General features: G+C 41.3%; 2 protein-coding genes and 1 long non-coding RNA gene across 4 annotated transcripts in view; 1 reads left to right on the top strand and 2 right to left on the bottom strand.

The window, feature by feature from the left end:
- Positions 1–23,027, bottom strand: part of LOC310759895 — a 123,824-nt gene that overhangs the window by 5,276 nt on the left and 95,521 nt on the right. The gene's annotated exons all lie outside the window — the stretch shown is intronic.
- The window catches only part of MCPH1 (microcephalin 1), a 107,140-nt gene that overhangs the window by 30,887 nt on the left and 53,226 nt on the right, over positions 1–23,027 (top strand).
- Positions 1–23,027, bottom strand: part of ANGPT2 (angiopoietin 2) — a 45,740-nt gene that overhangs the window by 2,435 nt on the left and 20,278 nt on the right. For both annotated transcript variants that reach the window (XM_083607315.1, XM_083607316.1), the window contains exons 2-8: positions 19,491–19,646; positions 16,130–16,251; positions 12,189–12,421; positions 10,148–10,278; positions 5,816–5,917; positions 5,006–5,172; positions 1,634–1,764 (exon numbers count right to left, since the gene is read on the bottom strand). In XM_083607315.1, the coding sequence (XP_083463441.1) occupies positions 1,634–1,764; positions 5,006–5,172; positions 5,816–5,917; positions 10,148–10,278; positions 12,189–12,421; positions 16,130–16,251; positions 19,491–19,646 (1,042 nt within the window). The remainder of the gene's footprint in view (positions 1–1,633; positions 1,765–5,005; positions 5,173–5,815; positions 5,918–10,147; positions 10,279–12,188; positions 12,422–16,129; positions 16,252–19,490; positions 19,647–23,027) is intronic.

Here is a 23,027-nt window from a genome sequence, read left to right as displayed (position 1 = left end):
AAAACCGCACACAAGCTCCGCGCAGCTCTTGCGGGCTTTTCCTCAGGAGGGACAAGGGACTGACGCGGCCAGTCAGTCCCTTCTCCCTCCTCGTAGAAAAGCCCACAGGAGCCGCGTGCTCCTTAAAGGGTGTGCGGCTCCTGTGGGCTTTTGCAGGAGGTGGGGGTGTTGCCATAGCCCCGCGACCCTCTCCCGGCTGCGCGCCTTTCCGCTGCTCCCCGACCTGCTCTTTGGGGCTGGAGGTGGGCTTCCCCCCGGCAGCCCCAAAGAGCAGGTCGAAAGGAACCTGAAGCCTGGAGAGCGAGAGGGGTCGGTGCACACCGACCCCTCTTGCTCTCCAGGCTTCCAAGGTAGCCGCCTGAAGGTGCCTGAATGCACCTTGAACGGCACCTTGTTTTAGAGGGGGGAAACAAGGGGGGGAAATCTCCCCCTCTCTGCGCAGCACCTCCTGCCACTTCGCTGAAGAGGCGCTGGGCAGAGAGGGGAAGAATTTTTTTTCTTGTTCTCCCCCCTATAAAACAAGGTGTGTCCTTTTGTCCGGTGCGTCCTATAGAGCGAAAATACGGTATTTGCCTCTGATACTGGAGGTATCGGGAGGAATCCAGGAATTCAAAAACACTTAGAGCGCAGTAAGTGCCTGCATAGAGTTAACTGCAGCTGCACCAAGCACGCTGGAACGAAACGCTAACTATAGTTTAGAGTTAGGAGAACTAGCCTAGCCTCCCCTGAGCTCATGCACTCTGCTTTCTTCCCCGTAGCCACAAGGAAGAGGTTTTTTATTAGTAGTATTAACTGCAGCCGGTCCACATCGGGCAAGACTGCACAAACTTTGGGCAGTATTAACTATGGTTAGTGGAAACAAGCCAAGCCATAGTTTATTAGGCTGTCTGGTTTTTGCTAACTGTAGTTAAGATTAACCACAATTTAGTGTTCAAGTGACACCTAAAATGGAAGCAGTACCTTGTTTTGAATCTCCTCCTTGCAGACAGAGAAGATAGGAAGGGGAGCATGTGAGCCCAGTGAGACTAGGTGTAGTCTTGTAATGATAAACCATGGCTGAGCATTTAGTCCAAATGCAGCCATTATCTAATTCTATGTTGCATCCCAAGGTCCGATTTAGCTATAGGTCACAGTACTTTGTACTCAGGTTTCGTCAGTTAACACTGTCATACTATTATTGTGACATTACACCGGTTCAAAAGGAAGGAAGAAAGTTGATAATTTGACTGTTCGCCATTCCCATATTTTCTTCACTTCCTCTGTCTGTCTGCATATCTGACTTGGACAAGCTACATTGCAGATTGCACCCTTGCAGTCATAAAGTCCTAGTGGTTGTATCGCAGTGTCCCAGGTATTTTGCTGCTGCGATGCAAAACCAGAACTTACTGCTGTTCTGTTGAGCACAGCCCTGGCAACTGAATGTGTCCACTTTTTGGTTGATCGGTTATGTGCTATTTATTCAAAAGTGAGCATCAAAATGGAAAAATGTGGAAGCCATCAAATTGCAACATTTCGGACTTTTCATGGTTTTGCCCAGATACCATGGCAAAATCTACTTTTATGGCTCGATTCAGCGCCAGCAGAAATAGGAAGAGTCTGAAAATAGGAAGTGAGCAGAAAATGCTACTCTTACCTCCTGTTAGCATTTGTGAGCATTTGCAGATGCATTTGTCATTGTCTGCATCCTTTGTGCTAAAACCATTTCCTGGTTGGCTTATGCTGCTTATTTTCCCTGCCGTCCCTGTAACTCCTTTAAGGTGGATCCTGTAGAAAAGCAAAATGGGAAACAAACGAATACATGCTGAAGCAATTGTGGTGGTGAAGTCTGTGCTGGAAAGGAAGCGTTTTCCAAGAAGTATCCTGTTCTGTTCTCCAGTTAATGATCTACTATGTGTCTTTTGCACACAGTATGCCAGGAACTTCTTGTCAACAAAATGTGTTGTTCTGGAAGAGAAATAGCCTTGTTTGCTCCTGAACTGTTGTACTAGATTAGCAAAAACAACAAAGAGATTTGAATAGATATTAACTGTGACTGAATTACAGTCCAGAGCCTTCTGGAAGGACCACAGGTTCTCTGCTCGCGATCTAAAGCCAAAGAAAGTGTTTTTTCCTCTTCAAAATATAATTTTTGTATGCAAATTCACATTGATGGAATTGCTTGACCTGTTGAAACATACAGTTCTTCAGCTGGGATATAACACTAGTGCTCTGGTGTTTTGGCACAGAAAGTATTCTTCCTTGCAGGTCCAAGTTGGAATTAGAAAGCTTACAATTTATATTCCTGCAAGAAGTGGTCTTATTTTTCAAAAGTTCTCAGCCCCCCACTGCTTCTCTTAAGATTCTGAGAGAAAGAGACTGTTCAAGCCAATTGCTATATAACAGAGTCTATTTTTTATGCTAGCATTTATAAACATTTAAGACGTTATTCAGAAAGGAGTCTGATCTGTCTCAGGAGCAATACAGAGAACCTGAAGGGGATGTATCCAAAGTTTGATAATTCAGTCTCATTGCCCTGATGAAGTGAAGGCCTTTGACATTTTCCTACTTGTCATTTGAAAATGTCTTGTGAGTTCAAGCCAGCAAATGGCTACAGATATATAGCGTGGGAACATCGCCTCAGATTCAGCACTGAGCATTCAGATGACATACATCTGAAGCCATTTTCTGGCAACCATTCCACCTGTGCATTTGAAAACATTTAATGTCTGACAAAGCCAGATCTACCAAATGCTTCCTGTATCATCATGGCTTATAGGTACAATACACCGAACTTGAGAATATCTATGCACAACATATAATGACTGATGCTTGAACAACAGCAGTCAGTGAGGTCCGGATCAAGTCTCTCCATCTCCCAGTTGAGATTTACATATTTTCTTTTGGGGAAAGTGTGCACAGCTGAAATCACTAGACATGTAACTCTTGGTGGTACATGCAGCCTTTTTCAGGCTATATCTGTGCATGGATCATGTTCAGTGGATGGCTAGGGGAGACTGTCATTGCTAGTTTATGTTGGATTCCCTCAGCAGCTGCCATTTTATTTAATCTATATCAGTGTTTATTTTGGCTTTTTCTCAGCTGCTTTGCATTTCAAAGTTTTCAAAATGATAAGCAGAAACTGCTTTCAAGTAGTGTTGCTATATAGCTTCACCGTCAGGTTGACTATCAAAATAATCTATGTTTCGTAAGTGAAACATGTTTTCAAACACTACATTTTGTGGCTCAAAAACTTGGTTGCATTTCAAAAGGACCTATATTTGCAGACAGCTATCTTGTTCTGTAGAAATTGCTTTTTAATAATGTAAATGGACAAGGGCAATGACCCATTTTGCAAAAGTTACCTTTATAAAGATTATATTGCCTTGATTTAAAAAAAAAAATCCCTGCTGTAGAGCCTAACTATTTTCAGATGAGGAAATATTTACGTTGGAGTCAGAATGATATTTTGCTTCCTTATGAAGAAGAAACAAAAGCTTTCTTTAGGATATTGCTGTGACCCACAGAATGCTTAAGTGGGCTGTACCTAAGTAAAAACTAATGTCCTTGCTAGTAAATCTTTCTTTGTACTTCGTTTTTTAATATAAGCAGAGCCCTGCAGACTCTAGTCTGTCCAGCCCAGCACCCTGTTCTCAGTGTGCCCAGTCAGATGCCCTTGGGAAGCCTACATGTAAAGACATGAGCACAACGGCACTCTTCACAATTGTGCTGCCCAGCAACTGGCATTCAGAGGACATAGACATCATATCTAGTAGCCACTCATAGTCTTACACCACAAATTTGGCGCTGGAACAGCTCTTGGGTTGGGGCAACTGGATAATATGTTTTAAACGGTTCTAATTTTGCTTCCTCTGTTTTGTTTTTGTTGGGTTGGTGTTGGTTAAATGTTTAGTTGGGGTTGGCAGTGACTTTAATTTGGGCATAACTGTAAACTGTTTATTGTTATTGTTGTTTTTAGTTTCTTTTGATTTATTGGTTTGTTTGTTGCTCATATAGGATATTTTGTTTTTTAATGTTTTATGTTTTGTTGTGTTTTTATATGTGTTGTACGCCGCCCAGAGTGGCTGGGGAAACCCAATCACATAGGAGGCATATAAATTAAATTATTATTATTATTATTATTATTATTATTATTATTATTATTATTCATTTTTAAAGCCATCCATGTTGGTGGCCATCACTACATATGATGGATGCAAACTCCATTATTTAACTATACTTTCTTTTGTCTGTCCTTGTCTGTCCTTACTATTCACTCCATTGGATGACCTCAGGTTCTAGTTTCATAAGAGGGAAAACCTCTTGCTATCCAATTTCTCCACACTTCATAATCTATTATGTCCCCTTTTACTCTTCCTTTTTTTCTTAAAACAAAAAGTCCCAAATGTTGTAACCTTTCCTCATAGAGGAGTCTCCCTAGCACCTTGATCATCTTGGTTCCCCTTTCCTGATCCTTTTCCAACTCTAAAACATCCCTTTTGAGGTGCAGCAAATATTATAGAATGGTACGTATGTACAATAAATTACCATGAATTCTTCATTGACTGTCAGAGCTAGTAAGGCAATGGAAAAGATCCTATGGTGATCTGTACTCAGTGACTGATGCCCGAACAAGGTGTATCTTTTTCCCAAACTGGGAAGGCTTTGAGTTTAAGTGGAGGAATTGCTTGACGCTTCCTCCTGCCCATTTCTCCACTCAAAATGCCCTCTCGGCAGGTGATTTTCCACCCATGGGGAATAGGCATGCTTCTATCTTCAAAACAATAAAAAGGAGCTTAGGGTTGCAATCCAATACATGCATACTGGGGAGTAATTTCTGTTGAAAACAGGGCTTACATCGGAAAGGCCATGTGTATAGGATTCTGCTGCATATTGCATTTAAGCATTTCCCATTATCTTTCAAGTCAATATATTGGTTCTTTGTCAAACGGTTATAACATTAAAAAAACAAAGTAGCAATTAAGTTTATAGATGAGCAATGGTCTAGCTCTTTTCAGCGTTGACTTACCTGTATTTTAGTTCTTCGTTTGCAAGATAGAAATGTTCATATAAGGAATATGCCTCATTTGCTTCCCAGTCCTTCAACTGTATTCTAAGAACATACTGCTTCTGATTGGTTAGTTGGGAAACTAACTCATTGCCCAGCCAGTACTCCCCAGAAGGATTCCCAAATCCCTGTAATCCAAATTGGACATTTTAACTGTATTAGTTTTGTTTGACTCTGAAGTCAGCAGGTCACGCCATCCCAAAAAATAAAATGTTACGGTTGTCAATCTGTCATCACATAAAACACTTTGCAATGCCAAAATTTCTGGGTCTTTCTATTTTTTTGAGAAGTAGATTTCAACAAACATAAACTTAGGAGTCTGGAAACAAAATGGAACTTTGTTCTTGCTAACTGTGGGGCAAAATGCCAGTGGAAATATCCATTAATTTTTTTAAAAATAAAAACCCACCATAAATTAAACATCACCGTGTTAATGGCCAATGTGTGGGCTAAAAATTCCTTTTTAAAACACAGATGCCTCTCATGCAGTAACATAAGGCAGGTAAGATTGCTCTAGTCTCACCCGAAGAAAACGCCTTATTACATAGATCTAAGTTTTATAATTCATGTTAAACATCCAGAGCTTAGCTACTGGGCCTATGGTTTGCCTGTAGAAGACCCTAGTTTCATCCTCCTGCCTTCTCTGGTTAAAAGGAACTTAGGTCCAGAGCTATGAAAGATCTTATAACCCCCAATTGTGTGGGTGACCTCAGTTATAATAAAAGCTATTCAGAAGTTAAATTGTTCAAGATTATGGCAGTTCTGCCTTACCGCTTTGTACTCTGCCCACGTCCGGTCAAAGTCAACTTTGCCGTCTGAGCGTCGCTGAATAATCGTCCAACCTCCTCCGCTGGTCTCCATATCACAGTATGTCTGTCAGTACATACAAACATTGAAATTACTCACATTTCATTTGATTCATTCTATCTGATAGAAATTCTGGCAAAAAAAGCATTACTGTAAATGGAAGGAGGGAATAGGAAGACACTTACTCGCTCATTTCCATAGCATTTTTGTTGTTGTTGTATTAATAGCTTTTACTCCAACTTATATTCCAAAGAGCTCAAGGTGGCGCATACATGGTTCTTCCCCCTCATCCTTTAATCCTCACAACCACCCTGTGAGGTAGGCTAGGCTGAGAGTCCCCGGTGAACTTCTATAACTAAAATGTGCTGCTTGTTATGCAAACGTTGTTACCTTAATCCAGCAAGATAGATAACAAGTATGAACTCAAGGATGCTGTGGAGGGAGAAAAACTGGCCTGAGCATGCATGGGACAAGTCCAAAGTGCTCCTGCACTAGTTGTACACAAATAAACGGTACCTGTCGTATCAATCGTTCATTTGAAAGTTGAAGGGGAATTGTTGCTTTCTACTTGCCGCCATTACTGGCAAGTAGAAAGCAACCAGTAGTGATGTATGGAAGTGAGAGCTGGACCATAAAGAAAGCTGATCGCCGAAGAATTGATGCTTTTGAATTATGGTGCTGGAGGAGACTCTTGAGAGTCCCATGGACTGCAAGAAGATCAAACCTCTCCATTCTGAAGGAAATCAGCCCTGAGTGCTCACTGGAAGGACAGATCCTGAAGCTAAGGCTGCAATACTTTGGCCACCTCATGAGAAGAGATGACTCCCTGGAAAAGACCCTGATGTTGGGAAAGATTGAGGGCACAAGGAGAAGGGGATGACAGAGGACGAGATGGTTGGACAGTGTTCTTGAAGCTACCAGCATGAGTTTGACCAAACTGCGGGAGGCAGTGGAAGACAGGAGTGCCTGGCGTGCTCTGGTCCATGGGTCACGAAGAGTCGGACATGACTAAACTACTAAACAACAACAACAACAACAACAACAACTTGCCGCCATTATTTTCCTTATTGGTCTCCATTATTGCCCTTAAAACTGCCTATGCTAACCATCTAGTCCAGGCATAGGCAAACTTGGCCCTCCAGATGTTTTGGGACTACAATTCCCATCATCCCAGACCGCTGGTCCTGTTAGCTAGGGATGATGGGAGTTGCAGTCCCAAAACATCTGGAGGGCCGAGTTTGCCTATGCCTGATCTAGTCTGATGCGGAGGTTTCATGAAACTTAGAGATTCATGAATTCACAGAGGCCTCTCCAATAGATAGGCAAAGGAAACTTGTTGCTGCACTACAATTCCTATCCTACCTGTCCATTAGCTTTGTTGGCTGAGGCTGATGGGAGTTGGGATCTGTAGGGCTGCAGATTGTGTTGCAATGAAACCATATTCCTGAAATGGTTAAAATGTTAGCTAAAGACTCCTTCCATCAGATCCTGTATTTTGCTGCCAATTTTGGTTTCCAAAACACTTCTGTTTTCGTTTTGTTTTTGAAGGCCTTTCTTTGTTGCTCTGGGGGAGACCTACATAAAGCTGAAAACTAAGGAGCATTATTAATGGACACAAGCCCATATAATTAAGGATTGGATTAGGTAGATCGTGGTAGATGGAATGCATCCCCTTCAAAAAATGCATGACTAATTCTAGTTCAGGAGGTTATTTACTATGGCCCTTCAGTTTCCTCAACAGAATTGGTTTGAACGTTTCGGCTACTAAAAGGCGTAATTTAGTATTTAAAAGGGCAAGGGTTTTCCAAATGGGTGTTGCACTGAAAGAGTAAACAACCATAGGATTCACAAAATCATTGAAGTGCACAAAGAACATTTTGGCAACAGAATGTATAGAATTTCTATGAAACGGGAGGCCAAAGTTAGACTCTAAACAACCACGTGCTCATTGAGATTTTGGCTATGTGCTTTTCAAACAGCAGCCCTCCCTGGCACCAAGCGAAGAGTTTTTGAAACTTCTGCTGTTTGTGGTGTGGCATGATGGTGTGATATTTCTTTGGGGTCCCACTAACCTGCCTCAAGGTATTTTTCAGTTGCATGTAGTAGGTAAATATAATATGGCCCTCTTAAATGATTATTGTTTCTTAAGATAGGGGAGAAATGAGATCACTTCTAACAACAGTACAGTGGTTTTTTGCCTTGTCAGTTTTTAGCATGTCAGTTTTACACTGTGCTTTCCAATGAAAGCTTGCAGGGGGGAAAACAAGCCCAGTAAAATACATTGTGCAGCAGTGTTTATAAGTCTCTTGGGAATTTGGAGTCAGCATCGAGAGGAAAAAGATCAAAACAGAGTAAACGCCGAGAGGAAAAAGATCAAAACACAAACAGCCAGAGTCTAACAAATGAAAGGCAATTCTGTGTCACCGCTCACAAAGTAAGTAAAATAACATCAATAACCTCTGAAATAAATGGCAGTTTGAGATAATAATTTGGACATCTATCCCAGCCTACAAAAATGTCACCCATATTTTCTCTATTGATGTAATGGTAGCAATTCTGCAGCTTCCATATGCAGTGATACCCACCAGGACTGCTTCTGCTAAACTTCAATTTCCAAGGGGTGCTATAGGTGGCTCCATGTAAACTGCACTGAAATGAATGAAGGCAGTGCAATAATAGTGTTTGATGGATTGCACTCCTAAGGCTGTGATAATCCATTAAACTTCTTCTGCAAATAAGAGTCAGTATGATGAAGTCTAAACACTATAATCATTGTATTCTATGTAGCAGGTCTGGGAATAAAAATAGCATCATCAATCATACTGCCTAATTACTGGCCTAACAATGACCCTGATTTTGGGTGGGTGTTTTGTTTTGCTTTTTTTAAAAAAGAGCTCTTTACAGAAACATAGTAAAACAGTGGTATGCAGAAACCTGACGATTACTTGAAATATGTAGAGCTGACATGTTCCACCACAAGCCTGTTGACTGACGTGTAAGATACTGAGAAGGCTATTGAAGTCACTTACAAAACTGAGCAGATATCCAAGTGCAGAATATTGAAACTACAGTGCTAAAAGTGGCTTATGTTTGACGCAGTGAGAGCCAATGTGGACCAGATGTTTCTAGTGTACTGTCCACCCAACTGCTCTACAATCTCCCTGACCAAGCTGGCAGAGGTAGGTTCAGCGTTGGGGTTGGAGAACCCTTTCACAGTGTTGTTGAGGGTGGGGGAAGGCATCTATATCCATGCCAAAACTGCTTCAGATGGGTCATATCAGGACTTCATGGCCTCCACGATAGCTATGCGGCTTTTTCAATACATCAGTGGTGCAATACATGTAACTGGTCATACCCTCAACCTGGTCTTTGCCGCAGAGCAGAATGGAAATACTCTGTTGATTGTGTGTGTGTTCACTATGAATCCATTGTCACCATCATCATTTTATTATTTGTACCCTGACCATCTGACTCAGTTGCCCCAGCCACGCTAAGCAGCTTCCAACAGATATATAAAAAAATAAAATAAAACATCAAACGTTATGTTTGATGCCTTTGGATGTCTTCTAAAAGTTGTATAGTTATCTCCTTGAAATCTGATGGGAAGGTGTTCCACAGGGTGGGCGCCACTACCGAGAAGGCCCTCTGCCTGGTTCCCTGTGACTTCACTTCTCGCAGTGAGGGTACTGCCAGAAGTCCCTCAGACAGACCACTCTCTGGTGAGGTTTGGCCTAAATCTTCAAGTATGTGGGACCCAGTGAGTTAGTCTGCTTTTGAAGACTGCTGGTATCTGACAGATTCCTGAATGCTCTGGGGGATTCTCCGGCTGACATGTCTGGCACCCCTGTTGAGACTATTGTTTCACTATGAAATGGTGAGCTGCATAAAGCTATTGAGGGAGTATTTCCCCTTCCCATGTTTTCTTGTTTGTTCCTCAGCTTCTTGGCCTCCTTCAGTGTATGAATGTGGTTGTGTTGTGAATTTGCAGAAGGGGTGGGGCCATCAATCTAGCTACTGAAGAACAATTAGATGGGAACAACTATACATCATAGTGGTCAACAAAGTTTGCAACTGGACAGTCTCCAGACTGTTGATCTACATAAGGATGGACACGGAAAGCATTCTTAGCCCTCTTTCATAAGACTGTACTGCTGTTGTTGCATTTTCCTTTTCTAAATTGGAAAGCGGAGTTTCATGGTGAGTTTAAAAGTACTTAAAACTGACACAATGATATTGGGGGGAAAATATTGAAGGAGGATCTGGTCCTGCCTAAATTTAATCAAGAGAATGTTTTACCTTTTTCGCATCTCCTGTGTTTGGCACTGTTAATGTGTAGACACCACTGGTTGTCAGTCCTGCTTTGAATGCTTCAGCACAGTCCTTGAAACTGATGTGTTCTCCTCCAGTCTCCAGAGCATTATTGGATGCTGAAAAGCAAGTACACATATTAAGCATATAATATAAATGCATTCAAATGGCCATTGTATTTGAAAAACCTCTAAGAAAACTTCTACAGAGCTGACTTTAGCTATGTACTATTCTCTCCTCTGCCTCATTTGTTCGAAGCCTTTCAGATTGTTTACCTTTTAGATCTGCTTCATAAATTTGGTTTCCTTAAAGTACAAGGTTGCTTCCAGCTTTTTAATTGTTTTTCCACACTCCTCTGATAGTTGACACTTTTAGAAGCGCCCCCCCCCCCCCGACACTGGCAAGTGTTCAGGATTTTATTTTTTTCCCACATCGATGCTGAGGCTAACACAGCTTGTTTACTTGTTTGTGCACTAACTTAGGAGATAACATCAGCAGAAACACGCAGAGTTTTGGAAATATGCTTAACAGGCTATCTTTAGGCCTTTGAGGACTGTATTGTCCTGTATAGGGCATGGTGGTTTTGCTTAAAGAAGAAGAAGAAAACATTCTGAATTGGTTCCGTGTTTATTATGTTTGCGTAACTATATTTATAATTACTGTATTTTTCGCTCTATAAGATGCACCAGACCACAAGACGCACCTAGTTTTTGGAGGAGGAAAACAAGAAAAAAAATAATTCTGAATCTCAGAAGCCAGAACAGCAAGAGGGATCGCTGCGCAGTGAAAGCAGCAATCCCTCTTGCTGTTCTGGCTTCTGGGATAGCTGCACAGCCTGCATTCGCTCCATAAGACGCACACACATTTCCCCTTACTTTTTAGGAGGGAAAAAGTGTGTCTTATAGAGCAAAAAACACGGTATTTGTAAATAGAAATGGACCTGCAATAAAATATGTGCAGTGAAGAGTGCAGCAGTTCAGCTAGCCATGCCTTATTTCAGTCATCGTCCCCCACCCCAGTTTTCTTCCTTCTTCCAACAACCAGTCAGTATGCTCAGTCCCCATTGGGCTGCTGTGATTCCATTTTCTTCTTCTTCTTTTTTGTGCTTCTGCAAAATATGCAGTTCATCAAGCATGCCAATATTGTCTTCATGTGTGTGGATGGTACTGTTTTGGCTACATTAAATAAACTCCACACTTGGGGAATGAGTTTGCTTGCGGCTTTTTTCAGCTGGAACTCAATTCTGGCACCTCTCAGGTGGGCACCATTGCCATTCTAAGAGAAGAAGAATGAGTTCTGGCCCCTCTTTTTCTAGAAAAATAGCACTGAATATATAGAATCATGGTAATTAATGATGGAGTAAAAGTTTGTTCATATCTTCTCAAGTTCTGAGGCCGTTAACAATTAACAGCAAGTAGCATCCCTGTCACACTTTAAACGTGTTACTTTCAATTCTGTGCATACGGCTTGGGAGATTTTGTGTAAAGCGTGGGAGCTAAACCTAATCAACCTCAGAGAAACCCCCTAGAATCACAAAACGGGGGCTGTGAAGGGCTTTAGCTGGCGTTAGCTGGGTCCTCCTCATTGCTGGTGTCACACAAGCTGGAAAAGACAGCCTCTGGCGCCTCAAAGGGTTAATTTAATTCAGATACTAGAGAGCAACCAGAATTGTCTTTGGCAGAAGTTAGTCCTCTGTGGTCACACTGTCATGGTGCCAGAGGCTTTGGCCTTGTGGGTGACTCGCAGGCTTGTCATTCTCAGAATTACTATGGTATGAGGTTCGACACACACACAGGAAAGCAGGCTAACCAGATCTCACGCTGGTGCCAGGCTCAGAGTATCTTTGGCCCTCGTCATTCCTTTCTTACCCACATGGATAGGCAACAAACTGGCCGAAGCCTACGCATACCTGTTATAATTATACTTTACACTTGGAAAGAATCTGAGGGTCGTTGCGGAGGTGGGGGAAAGCTCACCAAAAAGGAAATTGTTTCTCACTGCAGCAATTAGCGTCTTCTACTCCACTTACGGTTTGGTGTAGAAATCATAGAGAACAGGCTCTGCACAGTCTCCCTCAGATCGTGTTGCTGTTTTTGCAGGAACGAGTTGTTGGCTGTGGCTGTGGCCAGCTGTTTTTCTAGTTCTTCTATTGTGGAGTTCTGTCTGGACACGAGTGACTGGAGCTTATCTTTCTCATCTCTAATCGACTGTAACTGGGACGTATGCTTGTCTTCTATATCAATAACTTTTTTTTCCAGAAAGCTAAAAAAAATAAGAGGGGGAAGAAAACACTGTTATTGGTTTAGCACTTTTACGTGGCTAAAGTGAAGGGGGGGGGGGGGACAAAACTGAGCCAGCTAAGGAACCACAAGTTTCCACTGTAGGTTCTGATCAGAAGTTACCTGCCATACAAAGTCTGGTGAGACACCCGAGTGCCTCTCCTGTTCCCCAGCTCCTAATGGTGAACAAAAAGTAAAGTCTTTTGCAAGCTTATACCATGGTTATTTGAACGTAGTATCTAATTCCCTGATCTGTTCCTTACAAATAGCAGTGGATTTTGCGGTGGGAGGAGACCCACGGTGCCATGTTTCAGTACAGGGTTCCCCAAACTTGGATATCCAGCTGGTTTTGGGCTACAACTCCCTTCATCCCTTGCTAGCAGGATCAATGGCTGGGGATAATGGGAATTGTGGTGCACAAACAGCTGGAAACCTAAGTTTGGGCAACCCTGTGTTAGAAGAAACACATATTCCTTTGCTCTGATGATCTAAATTCTACAACATGAATGCATGATGTGAATTCAGTACAATATACACAATAGCCTTTTATTTTGGTCAACTCTGCAGCTTTTAATTTTGCTTAATTCTGCAACTTTCACTCTTTTGCATTATTTACTCCGATTCTGACAGCATACTGTAAAAGAGAATCGGGATCTGTGCAGGCCACTAAAGCCAATGCCTAGCAAATTTGATTCAACTGCCCCTCTGGCAGCTGAGATTCCAGCAGCCGTTGCAAACTTGCTTTCAAATGCATCTTCAGAACGTTGACGCTACACAGTTTTAGAACTGGGCAGGGGGAATGAAATTTGAGGTTCTCACGATGCTGAATTGCGCAATCAATGCCATGTTTGGTTTTGCTGTATATGCATAAATCAAGCAGTCCTGCTGTATATGTCCTACCCTGAAGACACCATATTCAAATAACTGCTGTTCATCATCGATCGCGTGCATTAGAAGCTGTGTTGGAACAGCAGACCAGATTTCATTTTACACTTCTCCTATGTATGCTGAGAAAAACTTTCACAACTCAGGTCCCATAGTATACTTGTTCTAGCAATATTTGCTGCTTTTTCTGCATGTAGCGAAGGACAAGTGTGTTCAAGTGCTATCCCTGCACTTGCCGCAATAAATCACATTGTAATAGTGATTTTCTTTGCTCCCCTTGAGTAAAGTATCTTGTTTGCATAAAACAAACCTTGCAGGAGCATGCACAAATATAGCAAGGGAGTGAAGACAAATATGAAAACATGCCCTTTCCCTTCAGCACTCATGTTTACCAGAAATGAAAAGTCCTTTCAGCATAGGACTTCAGCTGAATCATACAGCTTGGCTCATTTTACATTCAACCCCACATTGTACTGTTAGAAGCACAGGATGGCAACCCTATGATTCGAAACATATTTCATCTTCATTTCAGAAAACAATTCCCCTTTCTCTGTAATATAGCTGTTGACACATCAGCTTCTCCCTGTGAGGACTGTTAAGCCGAACAGATGGGCTGATTATGCATTTACCATTGAAAAATTGTGTCGGTAGCAGATTACAATCCAGTTTGGAGAACAGTAAGGTTGATTTCTCTTCCATGTGAGACTAGCCAACTGCAGATCACGCATGAGGCTTATGCAGTAAGCAAAGTTCACAGTTCCCCCTCTTTTCTCCAGCTAGCCTAATGTGATCCCAGCTCAGCAAGAAATGTTAACAGTTCTGTTGGCCAGCTGTCATTCAAAATGTTCTGGGTAAACAAAAAGAGCCTCCAAGTCCTTTGATGTTGTATTTTGAGAATGGATGCAAGCAGGGATCATGTCTGGCTCTCAATTAATACAAAAGGAAGCCAAGAGTGGAATCAAATACTTATCTCTTTGGTGGTTTGAAAATCACAGTAACATTTTTGCAGCATTCAGCACAGCTGGACAGCCAGATTTTGCCTGGCAATCAAATAAGCTTTCTCATTAGGAATGAAGGGTGAGTTTCCCCCCTTTTGGTGGGGGAAATGGTAAATAAAGGATATTTCAAATCCACCATCTTGTCACACCAGGTAGGTTTAGAATATGGCTCTAGCGAAAGACACACAGACAAGAGATGGATTGTTTTGTCATCTGATAGGCAGGAACTCATTCTCATTATATTCCTTGGTATGATCAAGTGGGTGAGACACAACTTGGCACCTTTTGCTAAATAAATAAATAATGCTGCCTTCTGAGTGGGAAATAATAATACAGTGGTACCTCGCAAGACGAATGCCTCGGAAGACGAAATACTCGCAAGACGAAAGAGTTTTTCGTTTTTTGAGTTGCTTCGCAAGACGATTTTCCCTATGGGCTTGCTTCGCAAGACGAAAACGTCTTGTGAGTTTGTTTCCGTTTTCTTAAAACCGCTTGAAGAGGTGCAGTTGCGACTGACCGTGCTTCGCAAGATGAAAAACATCGCAAGACGAAAAGACTCGCGGAACGAATTAATTTCGTCTTGTGAGGCACCACTGTAATAATAATAATAATAATAATTTTTATTTATACCCCGCCCTCCCCAGCCAAGGCCGGGCTCAGGGCGGCTAACAAGCAATAATAAAAACAAGTTGAATGAATACAACTTAAAAACAACATTAAAATATTGAAACATTAAAATATTAATATGTAGCCTCATCGCAGGAGGAGAAAGGAAAAGAAAAAAGAAAGAGGGGGAGGGAATCAAATTGGCTCCAAGCCAAAGGCCAGGCAGAACAACTCTGTCTTACAGGCCCTGCGGAAAGAAATCAGATCCTGCAGGGCCCTGGTCTCATGAGGCAGAGCGTTCCACCAGGCCGGAGCCAGAGTTGAAAAGGTCCTGGCTCTGATTGAAGCTAATCTAACTTCCTTAGGGCCCGGGACCACTAGGGTGTTGCTATTTATGGACCTTGAGGCTCTCAAGGCAATGGGATGCCTTTAATGAGCTCAAGACCTGATAGTCATTCCTCAAGTTCAAAGGAATTACACATGTAAGCTAGGTTGGCATCCATTGATTGCTTATTATTCTCTTACAGCTCCCATTACCCACCTGGGCCCCCTGCATTTTTTTTTAGACTGCAACTCCCATCACTTCAGCCAGCACAACAGTGGAAAGCTAGGGGTGATGGGGCTCGTGGTCCAAAATATATTGATGGCACAAGATTGATGAAGGCCATCTTTACAGTATTGCTGAAATGACTAATCTGCGGAGCTATTCTCCTTTTCCAAATCGCATATCAGTTTTTGTTATTTGTAGTCTCTGCTTATCTGTAGGTAGGAGGGAAAGTGGGGACTTTAGTGAGGGTGAAGACTAAAAGCTACAGAGCTTTTGCAAGCAGGAGAGAACTTCGATTTTAAATGATGGTTATTTTGCAAGCAGGAGAGAACTTAGATTGTAAATGATAGTTATTTTCATTTCTTCAACAGGACCTATGTGCATGTCAGTTGAATTCTATATATTGCACACATGGTCTTGGGAATGAAGAATGTGGCCCCATAACTTCTGGCACATTTCAAATTCCATGCATACAAATAATAATTCCTGGTGTTAAAAAAGTCATCTCCATTTCTGTTCATTGTTACAAAAGACTTGATGCTCATTTGAAATATCCTGAGGTCATTTCAATTCGTCATCTCATTATAGATTTCCCTGCTGGGAATAAAGCACATTTGAGAACAATAATACATTACCAGATAGGAAGAGTTATTACCTGTTTTTTTCTTGCAGTTTTCCTATCTCGCTGGTCTGATCTGAAATCTGCCTTTCTAGTTTGATAGTTGAAATTGAATGCGCCTGAAGCTGAAGCTCAAGCCTTGTTGTCTGATTCAGTACCTACATTTTGAGAAATGCAATTTTGAATCACATTAGAAATAATTCAGAATAATTTACAAATTAATCCCATCCTTAAACACCTAGACTGTCATCACCATTTACCTGAATGAAAGGAAAGCTAAAACCTCTTGAAGGTTTGATAAAATGTAAGTGACATTTACTTATGTCTATATTTGCAGAAGACAAGTTGCAATATATGTGGGCCGTATCAGTCTTGTGTGTCGTGACCTGAGCTGTTCCCAGTTTTATGAATGACCAAGGGCACCCACAGTTGTAGCCTCCTGGATGTGACAGCCATTTTGTGGATGTGGTGGTGATTTTCTAAGTTGCCACGCTGACTGGAGTCACTTCTAGGTCACTGTGGGTGTACCTGCAGACAGGGTTTGTTTTTCTTTCTTGATTAATCATTCCATGGTTCCAGGTTAGTATGATATCCGCTGCTTATTCTTGAAGTCTCAAGAACAACATCTGTTTTTAAGAATGAGGCAGCAAAATTGTCACATGGACTGTTGCTTAGCATTCCATTCTGCTGCATGCTCCTCATTGTGTTTTAAAATAACTCTTTTAATTCATCAGAATTTGGCTTCAGTTGGCAGGAGGAATTTATTACTCACATCCTTCATGTTGAATGGTCATTGAGGACATGTTTTCACACTTAAGGGTATTTCCAAAATGTTGCAGAGGAATTCATTCATTAATTAGAAGATATTACACACACACATACACATACACACACACACAATGCCCTTTATCATATCAAGTTCCGAGGTAACAGACAACACAAAATATTAAGAAAAGATAAGATGAAACTTCAAAACGTACCAAAACTTGCACAATTAATTCACTAAAGTCTATTAAAATGTCTCAGAAAATCAAAATGGTTTTGCAGGGTACCTAAATTAAAGCCATGTTGGTGCCAGTGATCTTCTTGCAAGGACATTCCATCACTGAGGATACACTGCCAAGGAAACCCTCTTCCTTAGTAATAATATTTGTCCCTCTGGTGAAAGAGGAACATAGGAAGGGCTTCTGTAGACTATCTTAAAGAGCAGCAACAGGTTGAAATGAAACACACACACACGCTCCTGAAATTTGGGCCCCACACCATTTTGAATTTTAAAGTAGGAACCAACTCCTTCAATTGGGCCCCGAAATAAACTGACAGCCAGTTCTGTTAAAACTGCTGTGATATGGGTAAATTAGGCCGCACTAGTCAATATTCCGGCAGTCTATTCTAACTGAGGCTCCTGAAGCTTCTGAGAACTGTCTTCAAGAGCAGCTCCACAAATAACACATTGTAGTAACCCATTTGGGAGATAACCAGAGCGTGGATCACTGTGGCCAGAACTAGCGTCTTTGAAAGAGTAGTTCTTTATTTAATCCCCTTACATTGTTAATTAAACCCAGTACAAACCCAGTCACCAGCACAAATATTCAGCTTCTAAGCTAATGCTGACTATAAAAGCATTTTTCAGACATATAAGTTTGCAGTAGTATGACATTACACATGGTTTGAAACTGATTCACATGACTTTTCGGAAGCAGTCAAACAAATGTTTCATTGACTCCGCTACTCACACTTTTGACCTTGGAACACTTTGGACATGAAAAATGGAATGAAGCGGGGATGATTTAGTATTGTTCTGAAGTAGAGATTTAAGTGTTTCCGTCTTGATAGGAAGCAACATTACAGTGCAAATATGGTAGTGATCTGAGAGTCATCGTGTAGCAGAACCCTTTCCCTGGTGTACTTAGTTTACCACATATGGTGAACTACTACATTGGAAGAGCTTTTGAAAATATAACCCCACACCGTCAATATGAAATGGTGCATTCCAGAATTTTGTCACCTTGTTTTCGGTCCTGTATAGAATGCTTTTGGTTTTTATACTAACCAATCGCTATGTGCTAACGCTAGGTTTTCCTCCCCAATCACCCTTCACTTTAGTTTAAAAGTCTGGAAAATAACTGTAACTATACACAAGCTCCACTCGAAAAGCTTACTTAGCTTATTCTAAGAATGTAAGGAGTTCTGAAATGAATTTATTATTTCAAAACATCTATATTGTTTTTTCTGTGAATATAATAGTTTGCGGTTACTCCATAATAACCATATTTTTGGATGAGATCTGACTTGAAATCTAAAATGAAGAGCAATTTTTGTTGTTGTTCCAATCTGAGTATGGGAATGTCTCTGTTCCCCACAATTGATTTGGGACTTGAACAACAACTTGAAAAAAATGTGACAATTTATTTTTCTTTGTAGCTTCCTGTTACTCCCTAACCTTTCTCCCACTCAGTTCAATCTTTTGATTTATCCTGCAACTAAATTATAACCATTGAAATGCTCAGGCTTATCCAAGTTCCATTGCAGACTATGCCTTGCATAAGGGGTGCATAACTTAGGTCACTCCAAGTTTTTGCAGCCTGTGTGCTGCAAATTGGACTCAGCTCTGAATTTTGATGCTAGTTCGGATCAGAACTTCTCGGTTTCAAACATTAGTTTGACCACTGTGCTGGTGAATAGGAATAACAGTAACCTTCTTGAAACACTTTGCAAATTAGAGTGCTATGTAAACAGCAAGCCTCCATCTGCAGTATACTTTTAAAGCAGTATCATACCATGTTAAACAGTCATAGCTTCCCTCAATGAATTCTAGGTGCTGGGAGCTGCAAGGAGACCAGTTTCCCCTCACAGAACCATAGATCCTTATGGATCCTCATAATTTATATAAGAGATCCCCTCAACAATTCGTAGGTCTCCCCTGTGTCCTGAAATGTGTTCTATGATTGGTTGGTTGCTTTGTTATTATGTGAAAAACACAAAGATCCACAAAGATTTGTGACTAAGATCAGGTTTTTTGTGGTGCTGTCAAGCGTTGGAGCTATGATTTATACTGTGCAGTCTACTAGTGTAAGTTTTAATTGACTGATTAGTAGGGCTGGGCGATAATATTGTCCAAAACTGGTTTGAAATCCATATCGTGATATCAGTTTCATAATTTTTGCCTGGCAATGTATCGCGAATCATGATGTTTGTTTGCCTTGCAAAAATCATAATGTTAGAAAAAAACGTGAAGCCAGCCAATGTCTCTACATAGTTCTATCTTTAGTTCAGACATTGTGATATATCACAATGTTGGAAACCATATTGCTCAGCCTGACTTAAAACATACAATATAGGGCATATGAGACCTTTGAGTGCTAAGTTAGCTTCAGCTTGAGCGACTGGTACTTACATGTGCTTCAACATCTGTTAATTTGCGGGTCTGTTCAGCGGTTTGATTTAGCAGATTTGTGCCTATTTCAATCATGACTGCCGTCTGGTTCTGCACCGCATTCTGCTGGATCTCCACCATTTCTTTTTTCATGTTATCCTGAATGTAGCTTTCGAGCTGCATGTCGGAAGACGAAGAAGGTTTTATGTTCATGTGCTGTTTTGTTTATTTATAAACATGATTCTAAGCGTTTCTTAAATTACAGATGTTTCCCCTCCGTTTCGTGGGAGTGGGGGCGAGAGAGTTTAACAGGCGAAGCAAAATGGGGAAGCCTCTTACAAACCAGAAATCAGCATCGGGAGATGCCTGAGCCAGCTCTGCCATTAGGGATGGGGAGCCAGTCCACTCAGGCAGCAGGTGCTGGTGTGCGCAAGACAACTGCAGGCCGATACTGTTCCCAAGGCCCACTTGCACACCCATTGACAGCCTGTTGTTTCAGGTGGATGCTGTCTTGTTACCAGTGATGAGGTAATATGCAGCTACCAGTCCAGTTGAGTCCCATATGTAGAAAGTGGGCCACCATTTTGTCTTTGCCTCAAGCAGCAAAATGTATTCGACTGTCCCTGCTAATAGTAACTGCCTGTAGTCAATGTAGAGACAGGGGGGATATGAAAGGAGCATTTCATATGGCCCTGGGACTTGTCAGCAGTTAACTAGCCAGGTATTCTAATCCACTCCACCTTCACAATAACCATCCAGTGAAAACTAGTCACTACCCACCCAGAGTTGTAAGCAACAAGCTGGCGTCGAGTGAGAAAGGGAGAAATTTGTTACATTTCCCATCTGTCTCTATGCTCCCATATCTCTGCCTGGTAAACACCACTGTCACTATTTTGTCACAACCTCCCCTTATTGAGAAAATGTTGGACTTTCAATTCATTGGGGTGCCTTTCTTTTTGATGTTTTTTTTTTAAATGTGCTTATGCATCAGCCTGAACTAGAGCTTTCCAGAATTCTTTGGTCTCCAGAAATTCAATATCTCAACGGAAGGGGAAACATCTTTAATCTCGTGTGCGTGCACAGATTATGGATGCAAGACAAGCATCATCAATTTAATGAAACAATAAGCAACCTGTGTTTCAGAAGCTTAGGCTATTTTACAGTTAATACATGAGGCAGCAGCTGGTAAAGAAGGGTTTGGTCAGGTGCTGGCACTCAGTGTGGGGATAGAGTTGCAAATGTACATGTATATATTCACCTGTGTGTCGCTCACACACTTTGAGAAGTTTAACTGACTTTTGATATACGGCTGCTTCCACCCATTGTCACCTCTGGTGGCCCTGTGCTGGTGTTAGCAACAGTGGGAATTTTATTTAGATATCAGAGCAGCTTAGACAAAGGCTTAGGAGTTTAGTCACCTTCCTGAACCAAGAGTTCAAATGTTTAAGAGCATCTTACACTTTCATTGTTAGGGATTAGACAAGAAGTCTGGTATGCTGTAACAATGCTGTTTGCACATTGTTGCTCAACTTTTAGACAAACAAAACATAAAAAGCAAGGGTGAGAAACGACGTCTTCCTTCTAGGGATGCCAAAATAACAACTGTTTCGAAAGGCTCTCCGGGCACGTCGGCATAATAACTGTTTAGCAGATCTCGCCAACCCCATAGTCCAAGGCTTTAATTAAGCTTTTTATTAAAAAGGAATAAAAATCCTTTTTTGTATTATGGATTAGCAAGTACAGTGACTTTGCTTAGACCTGAAAGTCTCTGAAAACTGATCCCCGCACAAACACCATTTTATGATTTCTGAGAGATGTTTTAAGGTCTCTCCTGCCCCCAGCCAAGTTCTCAGCAGCTAGAAGCACTCTCATCTCTCACCATTCAATTCCCAGCTCAAGCTAGTTATTCAGTAAAGTCTCATTCCTAATGGGAAATATTATGCTTAATTGTATCTCCTGACAATATTTGTGGGCCATGACCTTTTCTTCTCTCTTCCTTCCCATGTTGCCATTATCTCCTTTGAGCTCCTCTAAATAGGAAACTGTTCTTTATGTATCGTCTTATTCTAATGCCAGGGTATGCGGCAATGATGTACAGTGGAAGTTTTTTTGCTATAAATCTCTGAATTGTATGGCTTTTATTTTGATTAAATTGGTTCTTGGGACTTACTCTTAAGCACGCAGCCCATCCTAATAAGTCCTTTTTAGTGCTAAATTCATTTCCCTGGATTCCAGAAGATCATAAATAATCACTTTTTCTTCTCTAAAACCCAGATATCGTAGCTGATATCTGGGCTTAATATAGACAGCTAGTTACAACTTTCCATCTGAAGACCCTGCATTTTGTCATTTACTGTTTGTACAAAGCTTACCAATTGCTCACCACCCCAGTTTTGCTTAACGGTAATTTATTGGCCTGTGAAAGTTGCCTTGTAGACTTAAGAAGGATGGGTCTCTTGTACTTTGTTACTTCCAGTTGAACTGCGAGAGGTGACAGTGACTGGGGGAGTTCATCCCCAATTCAAAAGATTCGCCAGCTAATTTTCTGGGCCTTGCCTAACCTGAGGGAAATAGATGGCATGGACTTGTGTACTTTATGGTTGTTCAATCAAAACTGTATGTACTCAGTCTAAACTGCATGTTTCCTTTTATTTCATTGCAACTGTAAGCAGTCCAGTCCCCATTCCCCTGAAAGTGTCAAGATGATGTCTTTAGAGAATTATATGCCACTCACCTTCTCTCAAAAGACATCATCTCGACACTTTAAGGGGAATGGGGACTGGACTGCTTACAGTTGCAAGGAAATAAAAGGAAACATACAGTTTAGATTGAGCACATACCATTCCTTGAACACCAGTTGGAAGTACATTATTACTCATTTTTAAAATAAGAATGGATTTGCCAGTTCCTGTCTGAAATGAAGACTCTCCTTGAACCTTCTTGTTTACGTCTGTTTCAAAGAACAAGTCAGGCACCAGACTAACAAATGGGTTGTGCTTTTCTTGAGACATTTTAGTTGCTCATCCATGTGATTTATAATTCCACATCAATGAGGAATAACTAAAACCTCGCATTTATGAGGACTGAGTTTTCCATATATATGCATTTTGTGTTCTTGGCAGCAATGATTGTTGTATGCGCAACTCTTCATTTTTGCCAACTAAGTGCCACCATTTACAGAAAAGTGAATGCTGAAGTACATGATGTAGACGGCTGGTGGGAGGCATCTCACTGGAACAGTCATAAAAATTTAAGCCTGAAAATACTGAGTTACTTGGAGATAATTAGGCTGGAATTTAGAAGGTCCTGGGAATGTGCATTGGAATTCTTGACTTTTCTTTAAACAGCAGATCCTCATACACTCCTTCATGATCAACGGCTTGAGGGGGAAAGCTGCTGTTTGAAAGCCCACTCCCTCGTGTGAAACTAGTTGCCCGTTTCCTCAGATCCCACTCTGAGAACAAGTATTGAAGGAACTGCTTTAGGTACCCAAGCCTGAGGGTATTTGGTTCCAGGTTGTCTTGGAGGTCAGCCTTTAAAAAGTGGCGGCTTGATTCT

This window comes from Podarcis filfolensis (assembly GCF_964270895.1).
Source record: "Podarcis filfolensis genome assembly, chromosome: 3".
NCBI classification, from domain to species: domain Eukaryota; kingdom Metazoa; phylum Chordata; class Lepidosauria; order Squamata; family Lacertidae; genus Podarcis; species Podarcis filfolensis.
Note: the sequence above shows the minus strand (reverse complement) of the source record. Positions and strands in the feature narration are given on the sequence as shown.